Here is a 16138-nt window from a genome sequence, read left to right as displayed (position 1 = left end):
GATCGCTGGGTGAGGTGTTTATTCTACACACACCCAGATAGCTTTTCTGCCCGTGGGAGTCATCAAATATTTCTCAACCTATTCTCCCTTCAGAAAATGGGTGCTGTCATAACCTGGAGTGCTTGTCAACTCTCAGGCCCTCCTGTTCTACTGGCCAGGCTCTCCAGGCCTGTTCTGTCGAGGAAAAACCTAGGCTATTAATTAAGAATGTCAGTCTCTCCTGTTCAGCTCGAGAGAGCACATTTGTGAAACATCACCAAGATCTGTTAGATTCAGACAGTGCCTGTCTGGGAGGCCTCTTCTAGAAAGCCAAGGTTTCTTTCAGGATGGAACTGTCAATACTTGAGGCCATTTGGGAGTTCCTTTCCTCTCCCTGTCACTTTGTGGGAATGTCATCAGCAAATCCCAGGCCCGCTCTCTGTTTCAACATCTGTGGGTGCTGCCCCAGACAGCCTCCATAAGGACCTTCCATTAGAGGAGTAGGACTGTGCCTTCAAACACCCTTTTGGAAGCTTTGCCATGTTTCTTTGGCACTCTTGATCTTTCTAGTATCTTGATGTATTTCTGTCACATTACAAATGGATCTGTACCTTGAAGGACACTTATTACTTACCACTTCCTTTGTTTTAGGAATGAACTGAAAATCCCTAATGGAATAATTAGGAGGATATCGCCTACCTATATGGGGTACTTCCCCTGATTGCACACATATTTTCTCCATCACCCACTATGTGTCAGGGAGCAGGTGGCCGAGATGAGTCCCCAACTCAAGAAGCACACAATCTAGTTAACCATGGTAGGACATAGCTGAAAACCTGGCCTCCTTGAAATAAGAAGTAGGATGACCTGGTAACCTCTCTAGGCAAACTTGACTCTTAGAGAAGGGAAGGGATACTGAAATTGAGGAGAGAGCAAACTGACAGCAGCAGAGGGTCCTTCCTCATGGTGTTCTTGCTTCCCCTAGGGCCCTGTCCACCTTCAGCCCATGGACCCTCCCCTTTGACAGATCTCTGCACAGCTGTTTGCTCCACTGTCCTCCATTTAAAATGAGGAGTCTATTTAATACTCTCTATGTGCTGGAATCCCCAACTTATTATTTCAATGTGTGTAAAATTCTTTGATGTCCATAGGAAGAAGTTGTATATATGGCCACAATTTTAATGAAAAAAGTGAGCCAGTAGGTGTAGAATTTTTGGCTCTGTATAAAAAAATAAATCAAAGATTGTCATTCTGAGATTTCCATTTTATATCATTGAGTTAAATGAATTAAACAAACAAAAAATCATATCCAAGGTGTGGAACAGTTATCGAGTGTGATTCTGCCGGAGCAAACTTCCCAATCCTCCTTAAATACCATCCTGCTAGGCCCGTGCGTACCTGAATCTTTTTGACTCAGCAGATAAAAAGCCTGTTGGGTGAATTTATAACCAGTTGGTCTAGGGAGTTGCCCTCAAGTGCTGTAAGATGGGACTTATTTTTTTTCTTCTTTTTTTTTTTTCCTTTTTTTCTTCCTACAGGTGGATTTTAAGAATGACACCACTTCCAAGGCAATTCATAGTATATTTAGGAATGCTATAAAGCTGCTGCAGGAAGAAGGACTTGTTTTCCAGAAAGATGGTGGTTTTGATAACCTATTCTATGTAAGAGACCTGCAACTTAATTTTTTTGCTTAGCTTCAATTGCAAATATATTTATTACTTAGGATTGTTTATTTACTGTTTTTTAAAAATCAGTCATTAGGAGGTACACAAAGTAAGGAGTGAAAGTTGGCCCTTATCTTTCCTCAAGATACCGCTTTTAACAGTACAGCCTTCGGCACACATGTAAATATATGCTCCTGTTACCAAAAAAATGTGATCTTCCTCTAAATCAGGATTTCTCAGCTTCAGCACTGTTTGAGCCAGATGATTCTTTGTTGTGGGGTGTTGTCCTTTGCATTGTAGGATGTTTGGCACATCCTTGGCCTTCACCTACTAGATGCCGGTAGCAGCACTCCCAACTGTGGCAACCTAAACGACTCCAGACATTGCCAAGTGTCCCCTGACACAGCGGAGAACCACTGCTCTAAATAATGCTCAGCAACTTTTTGGGATGCCAAAATAGCACATCACAGTCATCTTTCCATATTAGTCCTTATAAATCTATCTCATTCTTTTTGACATCTGCATGGTTTTCCATATTGTGGGAACTTGCCATAAATTGTTTAACCACTTATCTCTGATGGACATTTATATTGTTTCCAACTCTTGTCCTCGCATATAGTGTTGCTATGTCTGTTTTTTTGTGGATTTATGTAAGTATTTCCATAAGATTGACTCTTAAAAGAGGAATTGCTGGAGTAAAGGGCATGTACCTTTAAGCTTTTGATTGCCTCCTCCAAAAGTGGTACCAATTAACATTCCCAGCAGGGGTACAAGTGCTTGTCTACCTCATACTTTGAGTTAAAAGTTCACCTCTCACTGCCCACCTTTAATATGGGAGGAACCAAGCTGATACTGATATTGTTATCGATATTGATGTCCACTTTAGTAGCGTAGATGTAGCTTCAGCTGTGAGCGATTCTCCTGAAGACAGATCAGAACTCTGAGAGATCCCAGAAGCCTCATTCTTTTTTTTTTTTTTTTACATCTTTATTGGAATATAATTGCTTTACAATGGTGTGTTAGTTTCTACTTTATAACAAAGTGAGTTAGCTATACATATACATATATTCCCATATCTCCTCCCTTTTGCGTCTCCCTCCCTCCCACCCTCCCTATCCCACCCCTCTAGGTGGTCACAAAGCACCGAGCTGATCTCCCTGTGCTATGCGGCTGCTTCCCACTAGCTAGCTATTTTATGTTTGGTAGTGTATATATGTCCATGCCACTCTCTCACTTTGTCACAGCTTACCCTTCCCCCTCCCCATATCCTCAAGTCCATTCTCTAGTAGGTCTGTGTCTTTATTCCCGTCTTACCCCTAGGTTCTTCATGACATTTTTTTTTCTTAGATTCCGTATATATGTGTTAGCATATGGTATTTGTCTTTCTCTTTCTGACTTACTTCACAATAGAATATTACTCAGCCATAAAAAGAAATGAAATTTGTAGTGAGGTGGATGGACCTAGAGTCAGAAGCCTCATTCTTTACAGGCATGATTCCCGAGGGGAAGCTTTCCTTGATAGGACATTTTCTTGATGTTGATTAACTCTAGTGATTCCCCATTTTAGAACATTTAAAACAATTAAGATATGTTTTAAATACTATTTAAATAACTTCTGAAAAGGGTATTCCATTCCGTATAAGGGTGAGGGCAGCCCCCCACTCCCCCCACCTCCCAGGATGGGCAGGCCTGGTGGGAGCTGGTTGCTTCTTGTGGGGTTGGAGAAGCTCATGCTGGGCAATTCACCCTAACACCCTCCCACTCCCACCCGCACCCTCACATCGCCCCCCGGGAGGCTCTGCGTGGCCTCCTGGGTCAGTAGGAAGCCGCTCTTCCTGAGGAACAGCAGACCATGGGCAGCAGTCCAGGGATGAGGTGTGGCAGGGCTGGGGCACTTCCTCCTGTGAATCAGTCTGAGCTGGAATGGGGTGATCCAGCTCTAATAGCTCTATTTTCCTCAGCAGAGCCACCCCCCTTCTCTGACTTCACTCCGCCCCTCTACCTCAACCCTGGCTCCTAGGTTTCTGTTTTCCTGAGGGCATTGCCTCAGGGACAGAGTTATCTTCTCTCTGTATAATGCTTTCCAGCTTTCAGCAGCTCTCCCACATTACCGTACTTAATCTTCCCAACACCCTGTAAGTCCAGAGAAGGGTCCTTATCAGAATCCCCATTCTTAAATCTGCTCATTCCAAGTCCGTCAGTCCAAGGAGCATTCCTGACATATGTGTTTGTTTGCGTACTTTTTTTTTTCTCCTTCCGTTCTTCCTTTTTTCCCCCTTCCTTTCTTCCTCTTTTTCCCTTTATTTCTCTTTGATTTTAGATTTACTGTTGAACATGATGGTGAAACCCATTTGATGGCTGCTTCCCTCTTACCGGAGCTGGCTGAGAAAGGAACCTTGGTTATGTTTGCCTTTGAGAACAGACAGTGTTTCCATTCATAAGCTAGATTTACTCTCTTGCTAGCTTTGCCTTACAGTTTTATTTCTTTTGTTTTTTTCCCCATGGCTGGGTGAAGGAATGTGAAACCCAAGACAGAAAAGAAGAAACACAAGAGGAAAGAGTCCTCGGGGTTGATCACTTGTGCCTCCCCCAAGAATCTAATGAATAAGAGAAATTTTATGAATGTGTTATGAATATTTAAGAAGAAAGTTGCCCCTTGAAAGCAAGGGATTCCAGCTTTTCTTTCTATCACAGCCCCCCCGTAAACCACCTCCCAAGGGAATATGCCTGTGGGTGGACTTCAGAGCAGTGAGCTACTTAGGGACAGAACTGGTTTGACAACTAGCCAGGTATGAAAAGCGACACTCATTGTTGGTGTAGGATTGCGGATTGTTATGAAATCTTTAGAAACTATCCTAAAGACTAATTTGGGAGTCTGGATGACACAACCTCTGTTTTACTTAACATTTCTTTCCGAACTGTTTTTCCTATTTAGGTAACCAGAGAAGACAAAGAATTGCACAGAAAGATCCACCAGATCATTCAAGAAGACTGCCAGAAACCAAATCGTAAGTGGTGTAATGTACATGTGTCTCGGTGCCCTGGAGGGGGCTGTTCCTTCCCGGAGAGCACTAGATGGAGAGTCAGGAAACCTGGGGCCTTTCCCAGTAACAACGTGGAAGCATGACTGGTCAAGATACCTGCCCTCTCTGAGCCTCAGACTCCTCCTTTCTAAAGTGAGCGTTAGCCTTGCACAGTTGTTCTGACATGGGCCACACGTAAGAGTCAACCTTGGAGCTTTTTTGAACATACAACACTCAGGTACCACCCCTAGGGATTCTGATTCACTAGGGGCTGGGATGGGGGCTAGACAGGTGAGCTCCTCAAGTGATTCTGATACAGCAAGGTCAGCTGTTAGGCTAGGACTTTTTAACATCCTTCTGGTTTCGTGTCCTCTGTAATTTGTGTTATTTCTTGTTCCACTCTTCCTTCTTGTCTCTGAACTGAAACCTGACATTTTCCTCTCTTCTAACATCAAGCCCTTCAAGGTTGGGAGGAATGGTTCTAGACATTACAGTTTGTGAACAGTGTAATTCAGTCATCTTGAAACCTGATAATTTGCAAAAGAAATGGTTGAGAAAATAGTTGGTTTTAGTGGAGTTAGGTCAGCCCCTAGTGGTTAGAAACTCAAACTGTAGAGAGTCTGACAACAGACATTACCATTTTCATACGAGTTAGAAAGAGAAGAAAGCATTAGTCCTATGTTTAAATCCTGTGTACACTGATCACTCTTAAAGGTGACTTTTCAAAGTCTACCTTTTGCAAACATGTGCTATTAAAAAATGTTGGCATATGTCAACAAATGACGCCAGAAGAAAAGTGGAAAGGCTTGTTAATGAGCACAGGCCTCCTCATTCTGCTTTCTTTCTCTCCCGGGAGGTCCATCTCCAGTCCTTAAAGCCCATATATCCCTGGGGCCTGGACCTGTTCCAGGCTGAGTCAGCAGGTGGAGCTGGACCAGATCTCCAGCCCTGGTGTTTATGGTATGCAGCCTTATTTAGCTTTTAAGGACCCGTGAAGTCACCTCCCAGAGTGGTGTGACAACAGCTCTTAAAATAAACTGAAAGCAATCTATTATTTTAATGCAAGGTTTCTAACTATTGTTCACGTCATTCAGAACAAGAAGGATAAATATCCTTTAGTTGGGGGAGAAACCACCTATCCACAGTTTAAGGAGCTTTTTAGAGCTGTGAAATGTGGGATTCTTCAACCAAGAAGGGATGAGAGGAGAGGCTGGTCCCCAGGTGACATTCCTGCACTCATGGTAGTCCCACGCCATCTGGCTAGATCCTCGTTTTGATGTGCATTAGGAACAGGGTGGATTAAAGTAATCCTAGGGCCTGCTGAAGCAAATGAAGGCAATCCACACTTCATTTCTTAGGAGAACCAAACAGCCTTGGTGACCTGAGGGCCTATAAAGTGGCAGGTTTTATATCCACTTCTAATCCACAGGCCAGCTCCTGCTTTGGTGAGTGTGTGTGTCAAGGTGGACAGGCTCTGCTACTCAGTCTGTAAATGGGAGCCTTTAAAAAACATACGCCAATTCTCTGGAACTAGTAAACCCCCAGGAGACAAATTCTGGAGCATGAGTAACTGAGAATACCAGTAAACATACCTTGTAGGAACTGTCAGAGTCTGTTGCAGCCACCCCTTTTCATAAGAAATACCTATGACATTAAAAAATTATTCTGAATAATGTATGCACAGGGTAAAAAGTCAAAAAGTACAAAAACACACACAGAAAAAGTGAGACTCCCTCCCAGCACTGAGCCCCAGGCTCTGTGTTCCCCTTTCCAAAGGCAGTGGGTGTTACTAGTTTCTGGCATATCCTTCTAGAGATGTTATATGCACTTATAAACATGTTTGTATAGTTTATCCTTTCTAAAAAACATAAGTAAAGCTTAGCATACAATACTCAGTGTTTTATACCTTGTATTTTAAATCTAACATTGGCTTCTAGCGGTCATTCAGCAACAGTATGTGTAAAAGTACCTGTCTTTTTAATGGCTGCACAGTATTCCACTATATGTATTGATAGATATTCAACCATTTACTTAAGTATTCCTACTGAACCTTCAGTTTGTTTCTAACCTTTCCGTATGAAACATAGCATTGAGTTTTCCTTGGCAGTATGATTGGTAGGAGAACCTAAAACCTTTAGTCACTTATGAATATTTCAGCAGAGGGTAAACCTACAATAATGAAAGGATTATAAACATGGGCCAGTTTTAGGTCCCTAAAGCACTGATATAGGGTTTGTCTGAAGATGGGCCACATGCATAGTTGTGAAGAGTTGGGCTCTGGAGCCACCTTGCTTAGGTTTGAATCCCAGCTCTGCCACTTTGTAGGTGTGTGGCCTTGAGCAAGTCTGTGCCTCAGTTTCTTTATACGCAAAGCAGGGATAATAATCATACCTACATCGTGGGTTGTTATGAGGATGAAATAAATTGGTGTTTTATGAAACTCTTAGGAATATGGCAGAGTAAGAAAACCAAGAATCCTTCCCTCCACTTAGACAACAATTGCATCTGTCTGATGTAGCTGTTTTGGAACTCTGGAGTCTGTCAAGGCTAGCAACTTCCAGAGGAATGTTTGGACAATAAATTGGGGTTAATTTTAGTCAATTTTCAGATCTTAGTAACAGCTACTCATCTCCCATCCCCAGCTACATGGCAGGCGGCTGTGCATGTGTTTCTGGAGCAGTTTGTACAGAGCTTGTGGGAGCTAGCAGGGGCAAAAAGGACCCAGTCCTCCATGTATCAGGGATTTGTGCTCTGATCACCAGTTGCTGCTTCTGATCACAGAGGTGCAGGCAGAGAGGTGGGTGGCCATTGTTATATCTCCTCCCATTGTTGTAAGCTCCTCACCCAACAGCTGAAGTGACTTCCAGGGGGTTTAAAAGACTGGCACCCTTTTTTTTTTTAAACCCCTTCATTTCTCTTTTTTACCCCTTTTGGAGCCAGAAAAGAAAGACTAGAACATTCAAAAGCACCTGCATATATGGGGAAAATTAGAAAGCGACCACACATGCCCAGGAAAAGGCACAGGCCCAGAAATAGACCTGAGAAGACCTTAGGTTTCCATCTCAGGCTGCTCCTTGGCACAGAGATAGCCTACAACAACCAAAAAATAAAAAAATAAAAACAATAACAAAAAGCAGCAAACACCACAGAAGGTGAAGAATCTAATCTCCAGAGTTACCACATTATTAGATTCAAATGTCCAGTTTTCAACTAAAAACGAAAGACATTCAAAGAGACAGGAAACTATGGCCCATTCAAAGGGGAAAAAAAGCAACAGAAACTGTCCCTGAAAAAGACCTGATGGCAGATTTATTACCCAAAGACTTTGAAACAGTTGTCTTAAAGATGCTCAAGAAAATGATGGGTGAACAAAATAGAAAATATCAATAAAGAGATACAAAAACTAAAAAGGAACCAAAAAGAAGTTCTGAAAAGTACAGTAACTGAAATGAAAAGTTTACCAGTGATCCAAAGGCAGATTTGAGCAGGAAGAATCTGAAGTGAACAGAACCTAAAGAACCTGTGGGACATCATCAAATGGACCAACATATGCATTGTGGGCGTCCCAGAAGAAGAGAGAAAGGGGCAGAGAGAATATTTGAAGAAATAATGGCTGAAAACATCCCTAATAGGATGAAGGACATGAATATAAACATCCAAGAAGCTCAGTTAACTCCAATTAAGATGAACTCAAAGAGACCACACCAAGACACATTATAATCAAACTTTTGAGAGTCAAAACAAAAGAAAGAATCTTGAAAGCTACAAGAGAAAAACAACTTGTCACATCAGTAAGATGATCAGATTTCTTATCTGAAACTTTGGAGGCTGGAAGGCAGTAGGCTGGTATATTCAAAATGCTAAAAGAAAAAAAACCCTGTAAACCAAGAATCTTAGGAGCCTAATACATTTAAAAGAATTATTAGTCTGTGTTCTTGGGCACAGTGTATAAAGTTGTGGTTTTGTGACATCAACACCTGAAAAGGGTGGAGACAGAACTGCAAAGGAGAAGGAACAGAGGTTTTATGTATCATTGAAGTTAAACTAGAATAAATTCAAATTAGTGTGTTATAACTATGGGATGCTAAATGTAATCCCTGTGGTAACCACAAAGAAAATAACTCTAGAATATACACAAAAGGAAATTTTAAACATTTCACTATTTTAAAAATCAACTAAACACAAAAGAAGACAGTAATGCAGGAATTGAGGGACCAAAAGCTATAAGACATCTAGAAAACAAATAGCAAAATGTCAGAAGTAAGTCCCTCTTATCAGTAATTAGGTTAAATGTAAATGGATTGAACTCTCCCATCAAAAGACAGAGATTGGCAGAATGGATTGAAGAAAAAAACCCCGAGAATTCCAACTATATGCCAACTACAAGAAACTCACTTTAGATCCAAAAGCGCAGATCGGTTGAAAGTGAAAGGACAGAAAAATATATCCCATGCAAATAGTAACCAAAAGAGAACAGGGGCAGTTATACTAATATCAGACAAAATAAACTTTAAATCAAAAATGTTTCAAGAGGGCTTCCTTGGTGGCACAGTGGTTAAGAATCCGCCTGCCAATACAGGGAACATGGGTTCAATCCCTGGTCTGGGAAGATCCCACATGCTATGGAGCAACTAAGCCCATGCGCCACAACTACTGAGCCTGCGCTCTAGAGCCCACAAGCCACAACTACTGAGCCCACGTGCCACAACTACTGAAGCCTGTGCGCCTAGAGCCCATGCTCCACAACAAGAGAAGCCACGACAATGAGAAGTTTGCACACCCCAATGAAGAGTAGCCCCTGCTTACCACAACTAGAGAAAGCCCGTGCACAGCAACGAAGACCCAACACAGCCAATAAATAAATAACTAAATTTAAAAAAATGTTGCAGGAGACAAAGAAGGACATTATATATTAATAAAAGGTTCAATACAGCCAGAAGGCATAGTAATCTTAAAACATTTTGTACCTAATGACAGACCGTCAAAATATATGAAGCAAAAACTGACGGAATTGAAAGAAGTAAATGGTTCTATGATAATAGTTGGAGATTTCAGTATCCCACTGTCAATAATGGATAGAACAACTAGACAGAAGATAAGGAAATAGAGGACTTAAATAACACAATAAATCAGCTAGATCTAACAGACGCACACAAAAGACTACCTGACAACAGCATACATACAGCATACAACATGTACATGGGACCTTTTCCAGGAGAGACCACTAATTAAGTCTCAATAGATTTTAAAAGGTAGATATCATACAAAGTATCTTCTCTGACCAGCATCTTCTGAAGTTAAAGGTCAATAACAGAAGTAAAACTGAAAACAAATTTGTGGGAATTAAACAACATACTCTTCATCAGTAGACTAAAGAAGAAATCATATGGGAAATTAGAAAATACTTAGAGATGAATGAAAACAAAAACACAAAGTACCAAAACTTCTAGGACACAGAAGAGCTTTGTATGAGGGGAACTGTATAGCTAAGAACACTTACATAACTTTACAATTTAAGGAACTAGAAAAAGAAGAAGAAAGTAACTCAAAGCTAGCAGAAGGAAGGAAATAATAAAGATTAGAGCACAAATAAATGAAATAGAGAATAGAAAAACAGTAGAGAAAATCAATGAAACCAAAAGTTGGTTCTTTGAAAAGATCCCTAAAATTGCCAAACATTTAGCTAGGTAGACTAAGAAAAAAGAGAAAAAACTCCAGTTACTAAAATCAGAAATGAAAATGAGGACATTAGTACTGATTCTACAGAAATAAAAAGGATTATAACAAAGTACTGTAAACAATTGTACGCCAACAAATTGGATAACCAGGTGAAATGGAAATTCCTAGAAACACAAAACCTACCAAGACTAAATCCTGAAGAAATAGAAAATCTGAATAGATACATAGTAAGGAGATTGAATCAATAATCAAAAATCTCCCAACAAAGAAAAGCCTTGGACCTGATGGCTTCACTGGTGAATTCCAAACATTTAAAGAACTAACACCAATCCTTCTCCCCACGTGAATGGACGGTCACTTTGTGAACAACCTTGCCAGAGAACCCTCGACGGCAGAATGGCCTTTGTGAAGAAGTAGTGTAAGGCCTTTGGGGCAGTCAGCATTGCTGACCACTTATGCCTGTAAGTCACCTTGAGCCCTGAGCCTGAGCACCCAGGTCTTAAAAGAACTAAGATCACAAGCCGAGCAGTGCTGAAATTCCCAGTGCTTCCTCTCTGCCATGTGCAAGGCCAGTTTGGTTGGAGTCCTTCACCCTCCGTCATCAACCCTTCCTCTCGGGAAGAGTCAAAGCTTCTTTAGAGCAGGGACAAGGTTATGTACATCTTCTTAGGTTATGGATATGACGATAGAATCATAGTAATTCTCCATGGAAGAAGCCCCCACCATGGGTCTTCTTTCACCCACACAACCACGAGTGAAGTGGGTGCTTTTCTTCCCATTTAACAGATGAGGATGCAGACTGAGAGACTTGGACCACTTTGCCCCAGTCATAGAGCCAGCATTTTTATTCGGGTCCTTTGGACTCCAGAGTCAGCTCTCTGTCTGCACTCTGTACTTGCTTCTCCTTGCTCAGCGCTGAACATGTAGTAGGTGTTCAGGAAATCTGTTTTTTTTTTTTTTTTTTTTTGCGGTACGTGGGCCTCTCACTGCTGTGGCCTCTCCCGTTGCGGAACGCAGGCTCCGGACACACAGGCCCAGCAGCCATGGCTCACGGACCCAGCCGCTCCGCGGCATGTGGGATCCTCCCAGACTGGGGCACAAACCCGCATCCGCTGCATCAGCAGGCGGACTCTCAACCACTGCGCCACCAGGGAAGCCCGTTCAGGAAATCTTGATCGAATGAATGTTGAAGAAATAGCCTGGAAATATGGAGACCAGGGGAGGTGGCAAGTTTCCCAACAGTAACCCAGTCGGGAGGAATAATGAGTTGACTAGCCACTAGAGGTCAGAATTTGCAAGTCTTTGTTAGCCCAGGACCACTGCCTGTGAGCATCCCTGACCCTTAGCGCTGGGAAGGACCTCAGAGGTGCCCCCCAGCCCCACTCCCCATGGGTCAGAAAACTGAGGCTTAAAGATGCAGTGACTTGCCCAAAGCCACAAAGGTGAACAGAATCCCAACCATGCTCTGCCCATCACCACAACCCCTCTTTGAGGACTTTCCTGGAGCCTAAAGCATTTTATCATCTGAAAACAACATTCAGTGACTGTGCAGAGCATTAGTGGGCCAGATGCTGGGGATACGGCGGTGAGAGGCCTGGCCCTGTGAATGGGGTTTTGGTGGAAACTGGGGAGGGTTTGTTCCCAGGAATGAGGTTTCACTTTGACTCGATGTTACAAATAAATTTTACATCATCACCTAGTAAATTATATAATTTTATTATAAATTTTATTTCAACTATACATATACATATATGGTTCAATATAAAGTTTCTCAATATTTATCATGCCTGAAATGCAATACATTCTGTAATCTCATACTCTAGTCTGTTTGGTAAGAAAAGAATGCTCACCACAACCCACTAAATTGATTTCATGATCCTCTAATGGTCATACCTTCAGTGTGAATACCACTACTCCAAATCATTGATTTCAACTAGGAAAGCGGTCACTCATCCTGAACTGCTATGAGTGGTCTCATTTGTTTTGGGTAGAGGGTGAGAGGTTCCTAGAATACAGCTGTCACAGGCAGACTTTTTGGAAGCCTAGGCAGAGAGGAGTGAGAACAGGCCAAAGGTCACCACCGCAGTCCCACCATCCAGGATTTACAGAAGGAATATGGAGGCTGCTGCAAGCCGGCTCTGCTGTCAGCCACAAGAGGGCTCCCGCCTGGGAAGCTAGGGGGTTAGAACTGAATGCATGTGCTCCTACATGTAACTTCATTAGAGAAAAAAGCCTCTCAAGCACTAAATCCCCACTGGGTTACGAGTATAAAATTATTGATTGGGAATCCTGGAAGGTTGAAGGTCTGCATCCCCAAGCAGTGGTCCATGGCACAGACCTGAGAACAGGCGTTTTGGTTCGTTCTCACTGATAAGCTAGGCCAGTGCATCTCTTCCTTTAATGTGCATAAGAACCATCTGGGGATCTTATTAAGCTGCAGGTTCTGATCCAGGAACTATGAAGAAGGACTCCATTTAGAGGAGAGGACAGGAGAGAGAGAGGAGGGTCTGACAGGTGTGTCCAAGCTTAGCCAACTCCCTTTTTCCTGCAGACGTGGAGAAGGGCTGCCACTTCCTGCACATCCTGGCCTGTGCTCGCCTGAGCCTCAGCCCAGGCCTGAGTGAGACTGTGCTGCGGCAAGTGCTGGAGCTCTTGGAGGACCAGAGTGACATCGTCAGCACCACAGAGAACTACTACACTGCGTTCTGAGGAGAGGCCGGCAGGCAGCACGAGTGGAGCAGGGGAGGAGGAGAAAACAGGTGGCATTCACTCCCGGGCTCTCATTGTAACATGGTGCTGAGGCTTATAGGTCTGGTGGCAATTGTCTCATAATAAACTATGAAATATGGTAATTTGAAGCATGGAACTTGGCATGAATTCTGGAGGCTGCCTTCTGCCCGCTGTATCCTGAGATAAAAGACTTATCTCAGCCACGACATACAAGAAAACCCTCCTCATTGGCCTCCTGGCTGGACCAAGCATCACTCACAGAGCAGAAGAGGAAGAAACAGTGTTGATAGCTGAACTGGTTGGAGGCTCTGTTGTGGTAAAGGGGCATCCCGTGGAAAAGGCGCTTGTACTGCGGGAGCTGAAGAGCATACAGATCACCAGTTCAGACACTTTTTAAAACTTCAGACTATCAGGTACTCTCTTGGTGTATCTTGATGGTTAAGAACCTGGTATAGAGGACTCGTTCTCCCTGGATGAGTGTCGCTGACCTACAATTTCTGTGGGTCAAACACCAGTGATGGGTCCAGAGTCTTGGGTTGAATTCTGTCTACAGACCAGCCCATCGATGGGAATAAACAGGATCCAAGGCATGGCTCTGTATTTGTCGTTTTCCTTATTTTCCTTCTGAATCAGAAGGTGTTTCAGTACATTTCCCTGTGCTTGAGGACACTGTGACTAAATACATTATCCCTTAATACCCTGAAGTTCTTGGCAGAGGCTGCTGACCAATTACTTGGCAGTGGTAGATGTTATTTTCAAGGTTACCATTGAACGTGCAGGGCGTCCTGACACCATCCAAACACTCAGTATTTGCCCAGACAGGTGATGGGTCATGCTTCTGCTCAGAACGACAAGGTAAAGGGAAAAAATCCAAGGTATGTAATAGGCTTGTTCTTACAGGACGATGACAAATCCAGCCAGTGAAAAGAAAGTTCGGAGAAAGATTTGGCGTTAATTACAGTCATTTCACAAAAGGCACATCTGCCTTTGGCTGCTGCATTTGCACTTGATGTAATAAGCTTTTAATGGCTCTGCTGGAGAGCCTGCAGGCCTGGCGCGTTGTTCTGCTCTGTGTGGAAATGGAGTGGCTTTACACTTAGAAATTGGCTGTAGCTCCATATGTCAGACCAAAAGCTAGTACCGACAGATTGCTTCCTGTCTTGGACTTTTCTGACTTGACCTAAACCTCTGTGCCTTGTTGCTAACAGCGATTACCCAGAAAGCTGCCCCGTGTTGAGAAGGGTCCCTGTAGAACAAAGTTTACCTAGAATGACATCCCAGTAGTTCTTCCGTAAGGTCGGCAGCTGATCCATATTGAATACATCTCAGATGACTGGAGCTGCCAGGAAGGAGTCTTGCATCAGAACATAAAAAGGACACATCCTCGCCCACAACCGCCCCACTTCTAGGGTTTATCCCAAGGAGATGATCACATAGATGGGAGAGGATGAATGCACATGATGCCCATTGCTGTGTAATTTAAAATTCCGTAATTGGGAAAAATATTTGTCTAGAGAGGAAAATTAATTATGGTAATGTACACTATGAATACTATGCAGCCATTAATTTAATGGAGCAGTATTCCCAGTAGATTTAGTGGGAAGAAAATTGAGATCTGTTTATATAATACCACTGATCTGAAACTACCTGTGTGTGTGTGTATGTATATATCTAAACAGAGAGCGTGTTTCTCATATCCATCTGTATAAATGTAGTGTGTATACACGTACATACATTTGACCACTCCACTCCTAGGGTTTGGTCCCAGGCCTCTTTTCTGTTTACCTTGCTCCCATGGCAATCTCAACCAGTCTCAGATCATCTGTACGCTGACAAACTCCCCAGTTTACATCCAGTTCAGACCTCTTCGAACTTCTGACCTACACTCAGCCTTCTGCTGACAGTCCCACTTAGGTGTCCAACAGACATCACACACATAAGATGCCCAAAGCCAGGCCCCCTACCACCCCTGACCCCAAACGTGCTTCTTCTGAAGTTTTCCCTGATTCAGGAAAAGGCAGCTCCATGTTTCAAGTCGCTCAGGCCAAACCCGTTGACTCCTTTCTCTCACATCCCACATCCGACCTGCGCACAATGGCGGCAGCATCTCACTCCTCCACCGCCACCACCTGGAGTATTGTGGGGCCTCCTACTGCCCTCCCTGCTCCCCTGGCCCCTCTTCAGTTCACTGTCAGCACAGCAGCACAGCTTGACTCAGGCTCTGCCGTCCTCTGCTTCCGGCACCTGAGGCAGCACAGTGTCACCAGGGCTCTGCTCTGCAGGGCCTCCTCTCCTGACATTTCCCCTTCACCTCTGCTCAGCTTCTCAGGCCCTGCTGTTCCTCACACACACCAGGGACATTCCTGACTCAGGGCCTTTGGACTTGCTGTTTCCTCTGCCTGGAATGTTCTTCACCTGGATAACCATGTGGTGGGCTTCCCCCTCCTCTCCTCTGGGTCATTCCCTTGAGTGTCACCTTTTCAGTGAGGCCTGCCCTGATCCCTCTTTTGCTGATTGCAACCATCCCCTTCTCCCTCCTCCCCAGAACTCCACAGTACTTATTTTTCTCCACATTCCTTGTCACCGTGGAACACATTCCGTATGTTTCTTACTTACCCTGCTTATTATTCAATATTTATTCTCCCTAATAGAAAAAATGCTCCATGAGGGCAGGACTTTTTCTCTGTTTTGTTTCCTGTGTCCCAGCACCTAGAACAGTGCCTGGCACATCTTCCAAGCAATACCACTTCTATGTGTGTGTCTGGCTGCCCTCCACCTGCTAATAGCTGCCTCTCTTTCCTGGGGGACTTTCTCCAATGTCTTGGAAGCCTGTTCAGGCTGGAAGTACTCAGAATTAACACCCACCAGGGGCAGCCTCAGCCAGTGGGACCTGGGGTATAAATACTTCTGCTCCCTCACCCTTCCATTGAGATATCTCTGAGGCTCCTGTTCTACAGCACTTTCCAGAGTTTCTCTGTGGGATTAAGCTCCATCCACCCACAGCAGCAGCTAACTTGATAATCACCCTTAATTGGCTACCTTACCTTCCTGTCTTACTTTCCC

General features: G+C 43.5%; 1 protein-coding gene across 5 annotated transcripts in view; it reads left to right on the top strand.

Annotated features, from left to right (window-relative positions):
- Window positions 1-16138, top strand: part of STN1 (STN1 subunit of CST complex) — a 40865-nt gene that overhangs the window by 23208 nt on the left and 1519 nt on the right. For 3 of the 5 annotated variants that reach the window (XM_082633683.1, XM_082633681.1, XM_082633682.1), the window contains 3 exons: window positions 1518-1640; window positions 4579-4651; window positions 12897-13665. In XM_082633683.1, the coding sequence (XP_082489809.1) occupies window positions 1518-1640; window positions 4579-4651; window positions 12897-13054 (354 nt within the window). In that variant the 3' untranslated portion in view covers window positions 13055-13665. Of the gene's footprint in view, window positions 1-1517; window positions 1641-4578; window positions 4652-12896; window positions 13666-16138 lie in introns of those variants that run through there. The other 2 variants (XR_014295103.1, XM_082633684.1) reach the window with 1 other exon arrangement.

The sequence above is a fragment of the Mesoplodon mirus genome (assembly GCF_964341445.2).
Source record: "Mesoplodon mirus genome assembly, chromosome: 2".
Lineage (NCBI taxonomy): Eukaryota > Metazoa > Chordata > Mammalia > Artiodactyla > Ziphiidae > Mesoplodon > Mesoplodon mirus.
This window is presented reverse-complemented; position numbering and strand designations above follow the sequence as displayed.